The following is a 14,611-nucleotide window of genomic DNA, read 5'->3' as shown; positions in this document are numbered from 1 at the left end:
TGGTCTCCAGAAAGCCAGTGCCAAGAGGGATCCAACAGAGAATATCAGAGGTATAGACTCACATCTTACTCTGATTTCAGCTTTACTCTTCCTGCGTTAGGGTATTTTCTAAGCTTATATCTAGTCATCATTGCAACCACATGCCAATGCCCTCATCCCATTTATTCATATCCTTCTTCGCCTCAATCGTGGATCTGTGTCCCTCACCAGGCTGAATCTGGGCTCCTCTCCCTGGGAACAGGGGACAGGGGTCAGCACAAATCCAGGGCCTCCAGTGGAGCAGCCTTGATGCACAGGCCTTCCCTGTCACTGTCCCTGTGCTCCCGTTCATTCACACTTTGTCCTTCCCCACCCTGCTCTGCACTGGCAGGTGGCACTTTCTGTTCTCCTTCGGCCCCACCCACAAAGGAATCTGCCTTGGTAGCTGGAGTTTCACTAATCTATTATGCAATGAGAGAAGGCATTTCTCTCCCTCCCCATCTCTCCCACACTTCCCTTTCTGTTTATCTGACTGTATCTCCAGCATTAGCTTGAACAGAGCAGTACTAGACAGAATCCCGGGCCTCTTTTCAAGAAGTCGGATATGTCTAGATGATTTTTACTAATGATGGGACCGTGCAGGTTTTTGGTAGATAGTTCATTTCTCTTCTTTGTTATTTAAGACTAAGAGTTTTTGTCATAATCAAATATTGAACTATATAAAATATTTTTCCAATATCTAATATATTTTTAAATGTCATCAATTGAAAAAAATTAAAAGTTAAAAATCCCTATTTTGGTGCTCCTTAATTTCATTTAATTTTCATTTTTACTTTACCAAGTGAAAAAGCCAAACTCTGGGGCTACTCATTTAAAGGTAATCCCTCCATATCCATAAGTTTGAAATTCGAATTCAGTAGGAAACCTTTAATAGCTGAAAGGGGCTGCGTGCTTACCCGGATATAGGCATCCTGGTGATGCTTGGCAAAATAGAGCATATTGTCCAAAGCTAACATTCCAGGAGGAGTCTGGGTAAAGTCCATGGCGGGGTTGACATGATTCTGTGATTAAAACAAAATGTTTGATCAGGTTAATTCTTCAGCAGATTTCACCAACCACCAGAGGTCTGATTTCCCTCCACAAGACCAAAGTACCACAAGGAAAGCTCCCAATAATCAGGTAAGATGACATGTGCTATCTCCATATGAACCGATCAGGCTGGCAATGGGGGCTTCTTTTTGGAAGAGCAGCAAAACCAGCTTCTAGACCTAGGGTTGGGAAACTCAGCTGAAAATCAAAATATGGGATTATTCTTAGACATGTGACACTGCAGGAAAAGAAAATAACGTAAAAACTGTATTTCTGGTGGCTGTGCTCTAGTAGAACCAATAGCACTGGGGAGAAAGATGTGGGATAAAGCCACGTCTCTGCCCTTTAACGTTCTTTGCCTTAACTTCCTCATCCTCATGTGTTAAGTATGGACACACCTGTCCATGGTGTTTGTGAACGTTCCAGACTTACACAGTCTGTAGGTCTCTGAGCACAGGCACTCTATAAAATTCAGATGTCCACAGGGTCCTAACATCTGCCTACACCCAGGGAGTGTTCTGGCCCTGTGGTCACCCACACAGGGCCAAGATCCACAAAGACAAACAATAGTTATAAATACACCCAACAAATTCTCCAGGTGCTGGAGGTCACTCAGTAAACACCACAAGGCTCTCCACCACTAATTGTCAAAAATGATGACCAAGATCTGTCCTGAAAATTCAGATCTAAATGGCTAATGATTTAAGGGAAGTCATTTTTCTGTAAAAAAGTGGAAAAGAAACATTAAAAAGATATTAAAGAAAGCTGCTTTTACCTCCTAATCTAGGTAATTTTTATGAAAGGACATATTTTTGTTTCATTCCTGAATACCTCTTAATAAACAGCTTGGCTCTCTGATTTGCCAGGGAAATTCTGGTCAACTGTAATTTTTTTCTAATTTAAGTACAGGAAGGATTTTTGTTCACTTGTTCAAGGTTCAAACAACCCAAAATTTCTACATTATTCAGGAGTACACAGAACCTGTCTTTTCCTTGCTGACTGGAAATCTTTTTTATGAGCTAATAAACAACATCTAAAATTATAGGACACTGGTGCTGCCTGCTAGCCACAGTCCCACAATTTCCAGAGCACCCCTGTCAATATCTGTAGAGCAAGTTGGGTCAGTGTAGTGACTTCAATATTTTATTTTAGCATTTTATCCTGATTCGTTTGTTAAGATGTTGGAAAATTTTTAAAATACCAAATATACTACTCATGATAAGAAAGATACATTTCATAAAATAAATATAATTGTAACAAAAACAAAATCACTGGGCACATCAAATACAGTGGAGTTCAGCTTTAATCTGATACTCATTGGTGTAAGAGGCTCAGACCTGTAATAGTGAGGGGAAAATCAAAATGCTGGATATGATGATCAGAGATTTAGTCTAAAACGTTACTTGCAGGAGCTTCCCTGGTGGTGCAGTGGTTAAGAATCCGCCTGCCAATGCAGGGGACACGGGTTCCATCCCTGGTCAGGGAAGATCCCACATGCTGCAGAGTTACTGAGCCTGTGCTCTAGAGCCAGCAAGCCACAACTACTGATACTGCATGCCACAACTACTGAAGCACGAGTGCTCCTCAACACGAGAAGCCACCGCAATGAGAAGACCACGCACCGCAACAAAGAGTAGCCCCCGCTCGCCACAACTAGCGAAAGCCCACGCATAGCAGTGAAGACCCAATGCAGCCAAAAAATAAATAAAATAAAATAACTTGCAATGGAACTTTTGATAATATTTTCAGTTCTTTAGAAAAGAATAGTGCAACTTCCCTCATTATGCATACATTTATTATTTTGACTCTGATACATTCAATTTTCATGAACACGAGTAACATAAAAGTGCTGGTATTTGCTTAGTACTTTCTGGGGGTTAGCACTAGTTTGGGTTTCATATGTGTCATCTCATCTGATAGGCGGTGGGCACTATTGTTACCCCCATTTAATTTATTTGTTTTTTTTATAATATGATCCTTTTTTTTTGTTAATTCTAGAGTACAAAATTTCAAAATGTTAAATGGTTGCATCTAGGTAGTGGAACTACGGGAGATTTTTATCTCATATTTTTTTCTTAGCTGTATTTTTTTATTGTAGTATAGTTAATTTACAATATTATATTAGTTTCAGGTATACAACATAGTGATTCAATATTTTTATAGCTTATATTCTTTTTAAAGTTATTATAAAATACTGGCTGTATTCCCTGTGCTGTACCATATATCCTTGCAGCTTATTTATTTTACACATAGTAGTTTTTACCCCTCTCCTGTCCCTCCCTGCTTCCCTCTCCCCACTGGTAACCACCAGTTTATTCTCTACATAGCTGTGAGTCTGCGTCTTGTTTTGTTATATTCATTATTTTATTTCATTTTTCAGATTACACACATAAGTGATAGCATACAGTATTTGTCTCTCTCCACCTGACATTTCACTAAGCACAATACCCTCCAGGTCCATCCATGTTGCTGAAAATGGCAACATTTTATTATTTTTAATGGCTGAGCAGTATTCCACTGCATATATATACCACATTGTCTTCATCCATTTATTTGTTGATGGCACTTTGGTCTCTTCTGTATCTTGGCTATGCTGCTATGAACACTGGGGTGCATGCATCTTTTTGAATTAGTGTTTTTGTTTTCTTTGGATATATACCCAGGAATGGAATTGCTGGATCATACAGCAGTTCTATTTCTAGTTTTTTGAGGAACCACCATACTGTTCTCCACAGTGGCTGCATCAATTTTATTGATGAGGAAACCACAGCTCAGATGAAATAAGAAGCTTGCCCAGGACCCTGCCACTTAAATTTGGCGCAGCAGGCAATGTCTTGCTTGGACAATATGTTTCACCGTGCTTCTGTTCCTACTTTTTTCCTAACCACCAGTTTATAAGTTGAATGCATCTATTTTAGTACTGCTTGTATTTAAACTTTATATAGCCTGAGAAAAGTTTATTTGAGAAAAACGTAGGCTAATCAATACTAGCCGCTACACAGCGTGGTCCAGCCAACAAAGGAGAGTGTGCCAAATATAAGAGAGAAAAACATGACATTTATTTCACAGCTATTTCTAGTGTTAGTCTATGAATCTATTCCAAAACTACATACACAAAAAGGAAATCAAATGAGAAAAAGTAATTTCTCTCAATCTAGTTTGAAAAAGCCTCCAAAGCCATGTGTTAGTGAAGTTGACCAAGGAGAAGCCTCCGTGGGTTAAGGATCATCAGTCTTGTTTGAACTGTGCTCCCAGCATCCTCTGGAAGCCTCTTTCTATCAATTACACACCTCCTTAGGCTCACAATGGGGGTATCCAACAGGGCACTGCTGCTTTCAAAGGTCTTACAGTTAAGAAACAGTATAATATATGTTTAGGGTTCTTTTAAAGATCCATATGGCTATTTAGCAAATAGTCTCAATAAAATAATGCTTGCTATGTGCCAGGTGCTATATAAAGCACCTTGCACATGCTATCTCTTAGTCCTCATAAAATTCCACAAGGCAGCTCCTATTATTTTCTTCCTTTGACAGAGGGAACCTGAGGTACTGAGCATCTGGGTAGCTTGCCCAGAGTTTAGAGCCAGTATATGGTGGAGCCAGAATTTGAACTCACAGTACAGGGTTTTAGTGTCAAGTTCTTGCTCAACCAGAGACCACTGGGAGTTTCACAAAGATGTCCAATGCAGGTTCTCAGTTGCTGTGGTTCTCTTCAGTCAACATGTTTTGCTCAGGTGAAGAGGGTCTGTGTTCCATCCTTTTTAATGAAAGTTATAATCTCTCCATCCCTCCCAGACATAACAGACCAAGGTCTCTCTCATGTTCAGTAAACCAGGTCTTATTGTCTCTAACAAGTAGGCTTTTATTAAACAAAAGCCAATTAGAAAATTGCCTTTGATTTTCTATGACTTGCACTAAATTATGAAGGGTCACTGCATTTTAGATGAAAAAAAAATTTGCAGTTGTGGGTGAACTATATTCTTTTTTTTTTTTTTTTCCTGTCTCTCTTTTTAACTCTAGGTATCATTTTCCCAGCCTCTCTCTCCTTTACATGATTGTTTCCTTTTTCTCTTTTGGTTTTAATAGTCAGTGAAATAATTTTACAAGCATAGATTTTGATAACAGAAAAAGTATAAGAATTACTTGCCAAAACATTTGAGAGCTTTCTATACTGTGACAAAAATACTCTGAGGACCTGGAAAGGCCAACAGCCCCCCACTGCTTCCTTATTTATGAGATGCGCTGGATACAGATTTCCTTTCTTTTCTTGTTCCATGTTATTTTTTTCCACCTGTCTTGAAATGGAAGCTGCAAGAGCTTTGATAAATGACTTGAAAATTTCCCTTGTTTTACTGCAAAGCCCGTGTACCTCTGTACATCCTTCTGAAATGCCATTTGTTACAGCCTGTAGAAGTGCTGCTCCGTGAATCACATCAGACAGCTCTCAGCCCCTGGAGAAAGGGAGAGCAGCCAAAGGCTTTCCAAAGCACCAAGGCTTTTCACTTTGGGAAAATGGTACCAAGCAGCTGAAGAGAGCATGCTTTATTTTATAGTGAGCACCCTATGTGGGATTTGTGTATAGTGTTCCTAGAGACCTATTTCTCTTCTGTTACTCGCATGCCAATTTTTTAGTTGAATTATGTCAGTCACACAACCAAGGTCTAAGTAAGACAGAGAACCTTTCAACCTGTTCCAGGCCTATACGCCAAGGTCATTGGAGAGCTGGAGTGGACCTCAAATATAATCTAGGTTTGTCATCTTATTTTATAGCTGAGAAAACTGAGCGTCTGGTGAACAGTGGTGTTCAAACTAAAGCAGACACCTGAATTGAATCTCCTGGAGAGTCAGCTGAAGAACCAATTGCTGGTCTCACCCCCAGAGTCTCTGATTCAGGAGGGTTGGGGTGAGGTCCAAGAATCTGTATCTCTAACAAGCTCCCAAGTGATGCAGATGTTGCTGGCTGGGTACCACACTTGGAGACCCGCTGATGGCTGGAATGGCTCATCTCGAGTAATGAAGGTAATATCAAAGAAAGATCCAGAATCCAGATCCATTGATCCCTTGAATCGCATGCAGTTTGTACTGTACCACGCTTTGAACTGACTGGTTCCAAGGTACACTGCGTTTTAAATACACTTGCTGTTTATCTGCTTTGTGCTTTGGCCTCTTATTGAGAAAACTGAAATTTCCTTATTCATGAAAAGGAATTATAATTTAGAAGCCTCTCACTTCTCCTGCCGCTCAAATTTCTGACTAAAGTAATATGTATTAGTACCTCCACAGGGAAGGTAGGAAACTGTAATCAGTCAATATTTTCTACTTTTGAATGCTTCCTGGTTGGGGAAGCAGTGCCAGCACTAGCCTGAATGATTTTTAAATGATCTGTGTTTTTCAATTACCAATGCCATGCTAGTCCTTCATTAGTGTGGATAATAAAGAGATGATTACAATAATGCCTGCCAGATGGCATATCGCAGGGAAAGCCTTTGAGGATTTAGGAGTTAATATTTGTGCTATATGAGTGCCTACGCTTGGTGAACAAATATAGCATTAAAAGCAACCTTTAAAACAAATCACATTGAGTGAATATTCATTCAGTCTAGGGAAAGCCCTATTAAGGCTATTTCTTGAGGCTGGTAGTTTAAGGTCATGTTCTCCGACAGCAAGAAGAATTTGATGGCTGAAGCAGATCATTTGGGAGCCCTGCGAAACTACACCGCACCCAGGAGAAAGGTGCGTGTGGACATTTCAACAGGCTCCCGGAACATCACTTATCCACCTTCGATGCCCCCGAACATCCCCTTGGGAACTTTGCAACATCCCGATGTCCAGGCTGTACCCAAAATCAGTTATATGAGACCCTTTGTGGTTGGAAACCATGCGAGTGGACTCTTAAAACTCCCCAGGTGATTCCAAGGTCCAGCCAGGGTTGAGAACACTCCCAAATTACCAGGTCTCACATTTGAGCATGATCAGAATCTCCTAGGGGGTCTGTTCAAACAGATTGCTGGGCCCCACCCCCAGAGTTTCTGGTTCAGTAGGTCTGGGTGAGGCCTGAGAATTCGCATTCATACGTGTTCCCAGGTGCTACTGATGGTCTCTAGATCATACTTGAAGAACCTCTGTTCTAAAGTCACAGTAACCCAATGCAAGAGCATTCTAGGGATCTACACCAACCAACTGATGGAGATGGAACTTTGATTCCCTGTATCAAAGTGTTTGGTTTGGGAGTGACTTTTATTGGGATGCCTGCTTTAGGGAGGACATGCACTCTCCGAGTGGACAAAGGCCCAGCACTCTCTCACCTGCCTGCTTCACACTTTTATGCAAGGAGGTTCTTGACAGCATCCGACTTTGTAACCCCCAACACGGATCAGTGTTCCAAAGGGTCCTAGACATAGCCTTTAGACATCTTTGGATTCTGTCCTTGGTCTCTCTCCATCAAATTCAATAAAAATGAATAGTTTGGATGAATACAGAGAAGGCAGCCTATTAAATTTGACCTAAGAGTGGGCAAGAAGGTGAGTATGCTGAGGAGCAGAAAAATGACTGTGACCATGTACAGGTGGGCATCATGCCAGGCGCTCCTTAAATTAATCTTCCCAACTACCCAATGAGGTGAGTTATTACCGAGGTAAATGTTATTCTTCTCTTCCTACAGATGAGGGTGAGAAATTGTGACTCGTGCAAGATCATGGTTAGAAGTGGCAGAGTCATCACTTCAACTCTGTAGCTTTTTTCTTTCCTATTTAGGTTCAAAAGGTCTTTGGAGAATAGGAAGATGGGCCCCATTAGCAAGAAGAAGCTTAATCAGAGAAATGTAACATCCCATAAAAAGATTTTTTTTAAAAATTCAAGAACACATCTACTACAGAACAAGGGAAATCTGGTGCACAAATAATTCATGAGATCCCAGCTCCACATCATTAAAATTTGATTCTTTTAGGAAAAGCACAAAGGATGTGCATGAAAGAAACACCCAGGAAGATGCTAAGGGTTCAGGTCAACAGATTCCAAACTACCTGGCTTCCGTGCTGTACCTCCCTCTCAGCTGTATATTCTCTTCTTGCCTGGCCTCTGAAACAGCTCTGCTAGTCCCTGTAATGCCATTCACCCACCTGTTACACTTTCATTCTCCTGACCTTCAACCTGGCTCCATTTTCCCTCCTTTAGCAGGTCCACAACTAATCTTTTGGGGAATACCTCTGGTTCAGTTGAGCTCTGGGACCACCCCCAACTGCGCGCTGTCTCCAGGAACCCCCTCCTTGGGTTCTGCAACCTAGAAGAGTCCACAGCCGATCCTATTATTAAGAACCAAGAGTTGGACGTGGCCGTATAAGTCCAGGAGGAGTCAATTCTGAGTGGCAGTCAGGAGGCTCTGACAGGCTGGGTTTTATGAACAGGAGAACAGCAAGAAGAACAGAGGAGGGTTCCACCAACCAGGCCCAGCTGAGGCCACATCTGGACACAGCACACAGTTCTGGGGGCCACACTTTGAGCCAGGTCCTGACACACAGGAAACCACGCACAAAAGCGTGGCCAGGAAGAAGCAGAAATATCTGAACAGAAAGGCACGTTAGAAAAGTTGGGAAAAAAACTTTAGATATTTAGCCCAAGGGCAAAAAAGTGTATGTGGGGTGGTGGTGGAGGTAGGTTGGGGGCTGTGGGCTGGACCACTGCGCTCCTTAGGCATCTGATGTTATTGTGTGGGCAGCTACAGGAAACAGGACTAGCAGGGAAGTGCGTTTTCAGAAATACTGAAGCAAGGACTGGATGTCCGGCAGGAATAGTGTCCAGAGAACCAAAGGGTAGAGAATTGGAGCAAACGACCTTTAGATACCTTGCAGCCCCTGGTTCATTCCTTCTCTCATCAAATACATTTGGATTTCTACTACTGTGCAAGGCACTATGGGAGACAGACGTGACAAATTTCATCCAAAGATTAATTCAAAACAAAACAGTACTTGCCTTCAAGAGACTTCTGTCTCAGAAGTGAATTATTAAAAGCCTTAACAACACAGCTTTGAAATATGCACATGTGCGCACGTGCGCACGCACACCCCACACACACCACACACACACACACACCCCACACACCCCGCACACACCACACAGGCACAAGTCACTTCACACATGCACATTGCGGAAGCTCTCACGCCGAAAATTCCGGATTTAAGGCAAATTTCCTTAGTTCAAAAAACAATGCCCTTTTTAAAAAAAATTACTCTTCAAGCTCGGAAAAGGCCGTGCAGTGCATTGTACACAGTTCATGACAATCTGGACGCACGCTCACTTCATTATCTTGAAGGAGCAGAGTTGAGACTTACTGAATGAAAGAGTAAACTCCAGTATCGTTCATTTGGTATGTTGATTCAACAGTCAATACACAGAATTACCATGAAAACTCAATTAAAATGACTTGGGAATAAATCTCCTTTAAAATGAAGCTGGTTATGGTTAAAAAAAAAGAGCCTTCGTGAATAATGAAATAATGCTGTCAAGGTTTATAAGGATATCTGCAATTTTTCTACTAAGCTGAGTGCATGCCGGATTATGAACAACCCAAGCATCATGGCTCACACAAGCAACACTGTACTCTTTCTTCCCATAACTCCTAGTTCCTTTCTCACCACTGTTTTTAGAACTCCCTTTTGGTCTACCTTTTGTAGTTTTAAAACAGGAGGTGAACTAGCACCAGTTATGAACAATGGGTTTCTCTGTCTCCTTTTTTCACCCATCCCCACGAAGAGCACAGGCTAAAAGGCCCATCAAAGGACATAGAATGTGTGCTATGATCACTCCAGGGCTGGCCTAGCCAGTCAAGTGGGAAACCTGTTCCCTCTAGCCCAGCAAAGCTCCCCAGGCAGCTTCTAGTAAGGGAACCACCATGTACATGGGAGACGAAAAATCTCCTCGCCATGATGGAGCCAGGAGCTCCTGCTGCTACAGATGGACTCTCAAGAGGTCAAAGGGATGCAGGGGCTTGTGTGCTGCAATCCTGGCCTCCTCCAGGGCCTGGCACTGCATGGTGCTAGTGTAGAGACAGTGATGATGGTGACATAACACCTCTAATCATGGAAGTAGCAGCTCACACATACAGCACCTACTTGGTGCCAAGGACTGTTCTAAGCCAGGGGTTATTTCTGCCCAGGGAGCAAATTGGGTCTGCCACTCAACTTTGTAGAGTCGTGAATTTAAAAGTTTTGTGTATTTTTTTACATTTTTAAATCTTTTTTTAATCAAAAGGAAAATAATTACCTCCGACACGTGAAAATTACATGAAGGTAAAATTTCAATGTCCATAAAGAAAGCTTTGTTTATGTATTTACTTATTGTCTGTGCCTGGTTTTGCATTTGGCTCACAAAGTCTAAAATATTTACTTCCTGACCCTTTACAAGGAAAGTGTGCCAACCCCTATTTTAAGTGTTTTGTTCTCAAGGCAACTCAATGAGTTAAGAAAATCAGTTTCTCCTTATCCAAAGTTAAAAATATCAACTAACAAAGAAATGCTAATGTTTTGCTACCTGGACAACAGGAGCCCTTTGTAAACGTTCAATGTTTTGCTCCCCTGGGTCATATCATAATGATTTTAAAGATTCCCAGGTTTTAACTGGACAGAATCTTGTATCTTGCAAATGTTATGTTGAGATGAATGTTTTCAGTAGCCTTAGCTTGTGACTCAAGGCCCCATCATGGTGTCTCTGGGCCCCTTCCCTCTGTTGACCAAAGGCAAACCTCAGAGAGGGCCTTTTATACACTTTTACATAAGACTTTTATACACTTTTTTTATTACTTTATACACTTTTATGTAAGACTGCCTGCAATTTTGATGAGTTAGGGATCTGGATTGTGTCTGGTACGTGTTCTCCTCCTTCCCCCTTCAATGCAGCTCTTACAAATGGCAAAGTCTTGGCTTTTACATTTGGTGACTGCGGTCTCTTGTCCACACCAGAATAAGTAGAATTCTTATGCCAATTTTAAAGATGAAGAAATTGATGTGGAAAGAGGTTAAGGATCTTGCCCACATTCACACAATCATTGTGCTGGAATTTGAACCCAGGTGTCCAGAGCCCATTTCTTAACTACTATTCTAAAAGGGAACAGGCTACAAACACAGTGAGGGGCAGGGGGAGGAATCGCTTTAGGGAATACTACATAGCCTTTAAAAATTATCTTCATAGAGTATTTAGTTATCATAAATTAAAAAATAGGAATATAAACTATATGTTGTAGTCTGTATAGATTTTCAATAGTAGTATATATTCCTTGGCATTGTGTATTTTATATAGAGTATTCTCTATATATTCTTATTACATTATATATATATTACATATTTATATAGGCAATATCAAGATATATACTTAGCATGTAATTCTGAGGTTTTTTTTTGAAAATGCTTTTAAAAACTGGAAGGAAATTTATCAAAGTATTAAGAGTAATTATGTGTGGAGGTGGGAAGATGGAAGATTTTTTCCCCTACCTGTCCATATTTTTCTAATTTTCTCTAATGAAGATGCATCGATTTTTACATGTATTTGATTAGAGGTGTGCCCACTGTTCTCTAAAAGGAAACAGAGACCCTGCAGAAGAACAGGGGAAGCAGCTTGGGTTCCCACCCCAGACCCTCCCAGGAAGTCACTGGAGGCCTCCCTGCAGGTCATGTCCAGCTGCGCCCAAGGGATGCACTTGAGCAGAAGGGCTCAGCTCCAGCTGCCCAAGTAAGTCCTGTGCAGGCAGATGGACAGCTTGGATTCCTGCCCCAGACTCTCCCAGGAAGTCGCTGGAGGCCTCCCTGCAGGTCATGTCCAGCTGCGCCCAAGGGATGCACTTGAGCAGAAGGGCTCAGCTCCAGCTGCCCAAGTAAGTCCTGTGCAGGCAGATGGACAGCTTGGGTTCCCACCCCAGACTCTCCCAGGAAGTCGCTGGAGGCCTCCCTGCAGGTCATGTCCAGCTGCGCCCAAGGGATGCACTTGAGCGGAAGGGCTCAGCTCCAGCTGCCCAAGTAAGTCCTGTGCAGGCAGATGGACAGCTTGGGTTCTCACCCCAGACCCTCCCAGGGTGTTGCTGGAGGCCTCCCTGCAGGTCACGTCCAGCTGTGCCCACGGGATGCACTTGCGCAGAAGGGCTCACCTCCACCTGCCCAAGTAAGTCTTGCGCAGGCAGATGGACAGCCTGGATTCTGCAAACAGCATTTCAGAAAGTGTGTGAGTTCAGACACTTCCTTCAGATAAAGGAGGCCAGGAAGAGGTACTTATCTGATATGAATTCTCAGAACCAAAGGCAATATCAGGTCCTGGGCCTCCTGGGCTTGGGGTGCTGCAGGGTATTTGCCCCATTTGCCTGCCTACCAGGGTACAGCCCTCTGGGCTTAAAGGACGCCTCTCCTTTAACATAATCCCCTTAAACCAGCATAATCGTGGAGGCTGACGGTTCACACCACACTTCACTACATTAGTCAGGAAACTGTATGATCATAGCCTCAGCCTGGAGGAGTCACGTCACCACTGACTGGGCGATCCTGGGCCAGTCCAAGGGGGATGACCTGTAAATGCTGAGAGCTGGACAGTCCTGATGGGAGCTTTCAGCTCCAAAACGCTCTGAGCTGTACATGTTCAGGGTTCATAAATATGGAGGCTGAACCATTGAAGCTGCTAACATCTGACCGTTTTTGACCTACAATAATGGAATTTCACATGGTTCAACCTAAAAATGGTTGCGCTAAATACATGCAATTACCCCCCAGTCATCTTGAAAATTCTTGAAAGGAGATGGCTTTCTAAAGAATGTAATGGAAGCAGTTCCTAAGGGAATCAGCTGGGGCTGAGGATAAAAAGACCTGAGAGAGCGCCCTAGCTTTAGTTTGAACATCAATATTAACATTGATTTTTAAGGGAACTTTTCAAAGTGAACTTTTTAAACACAGCTCCCACCTCTGTGAAATCAGCAAAGACCAAGGGGAAATATCTCCCCTCCTGGGTGTGACTCAGAGGGGCCAACAAAAAGCAGGCAACCTCTGTTTGGTTTGGGTTTGCTCACATAAATCTACCCATCTGCAGATATAATGACTGGGACTTTCTCAGTCCTAAGAATAAGGATCTGAATAACAAGAATTTAAGACCATGACCCACCAGAGAGCAACAAACCTTGAAAGAGGATAAGAATTATTGGAAATGTTAGATAAATAGCATGTGAATGCCAAGTGGCCCCTAACCTTAGCAAACAGATTAAACAGAATTTAAAACTTCCATGTTAAAAAAAAAAAACAACAAAAACTTCTCAGGTGTCTTGCAAACCTCAGATGCTCTAGGAACTTTGTCCCGAAGGCCCCCCGCACGTGGAAGGATCTGTCAGGTAACTCAGAGGCTGAGGGCAGCTGGAGGGGCAGGAGAAACTGGAACTAACCTCTTTAAATTGAATTTATTTTTCGGTAGTTATTTTACGAACTTCAACCTCCTCTAACAACTAGGTCTTTGATAATTATACCTTACAGAAAAAAATAACTTTAACAATATACGTTATGGCTTTAAACTGATGTTATCACAAAACATCAGTTTGTGGAGAAAATTTGACCCAAAATTTCCACAGCCGTTTTTCCAAAATACAAAAACATGCAGGGAAATAATATGCATCTGTATCACGATAAGACAGAGGAGGAATGAAAAGGGACCAGGCGCGGAGAGAGTGGGACATAGACTGAATCTGTAATGTCCTGTTTTCTTAATCATGCCCCCTCCCCAAGTAAAGACATTTGAAGACAATATAGCAAGATGTTATAATTAAATCTGGGTGGTGAGTACATACAGGAATCTTTTTATATGCTGTTATGTTTCTCTGACCGAAATAGTTCATAATTATGATTTAAATTTAGAAAGTCTACATATTATTAATTTTATTTGACCAGAGAAAACTAATGTAGGTTTAATAACTTTAGGACTTTGCACCTGAAATATGATGGACTAATCAAACATAAGATGAAAAGTGGTTGTTGCCGGAATTGCAAATGGGCACTAACCCTTCATACTGACGATGCTATCTCTCTCCTCTGCTGTGCACTGGCATGTAAAGGAGAACTGAAATGTATTTTCAACAACAAAAGAGGAAGCCAAATATTAAAGAAGACCGTTGGAGATCAGTTTTCATATTACCTTTTGTGAAATTCAGTAGATGCCTCTGTTTCTCTTAGATAAGGAATATTAATAGGGATATCTCAATCCTCCACAAACGAATCTTTCTTGAACGGACGCAGTACATACATGAGCCGTCTGTAAAACCATTCAGCACATATTTATATAAATTCCTCCCTCATCTAAAAAGAGCATGATTTCCTCTCCTAGTCCCCATTTTCTAGTCAAGGATCGATTTTTTCTTCAGCACCCTGATGGGAAGGAGCTTTACCGAGTCCTCAGGCATCAGACAACAGGCAGAGGGGGCGGGATGAGCCTGCGCGTTCACAAAGTACTCACTCTTCACCAGTAACGCTGGCGTGGGTGGCCCCAGGTGCAGAGGCTGGGATGGGAAAAATCAAGGAACAGCTCAAAGGAAG

The 14,611-nt window shown here is 42.0% G+C and overlaps 1 protein-coding gene across 2 annotated transcripts in view; it reads right to left on the bottom strand.

Moving 5' to 3' along the window:
• ELMO1 (engulfment and cell motility 1) overlaps positions 1-14,611 on the bottom strand; it is a 508,334-nt gene that overhangs the window by 261,701 nt on the left and 232,022 nt on the right. For both annotated transcript variants that reach the window (XM_057730899.1, XM_057730900.1), the window contains one exon: positions 936-1,040. In XM_057730899.1, the coding sequence (XP_057586882.1) occupies positions 936-1,040 (105 nt within the window). The remainder of the gene's footprint in view (positions 1-935; positions 1,041-14,611) is intronic.

This window comes from Hippopotamus amphibius, chromosome 4, assembly GCF_030028045.1.
Source record: "Hippopotamus amphibius kiboko isolate mHipAmp2 chromosome 4, mHipAmp2.hap2, whole genome shotgun sequence".
Classification (NCBI taxonomy): Eukaryota; Metazoa; Chordata; class Mammalia; order Artiodactyla; family Hippopotamidae; genus Hippopotamus; species Hippopotamus amphibius.
Note: the sequence above shows the minus strand (reverse complement) of the source record. Positions and strands in the feature narration are given on the sequence as shown.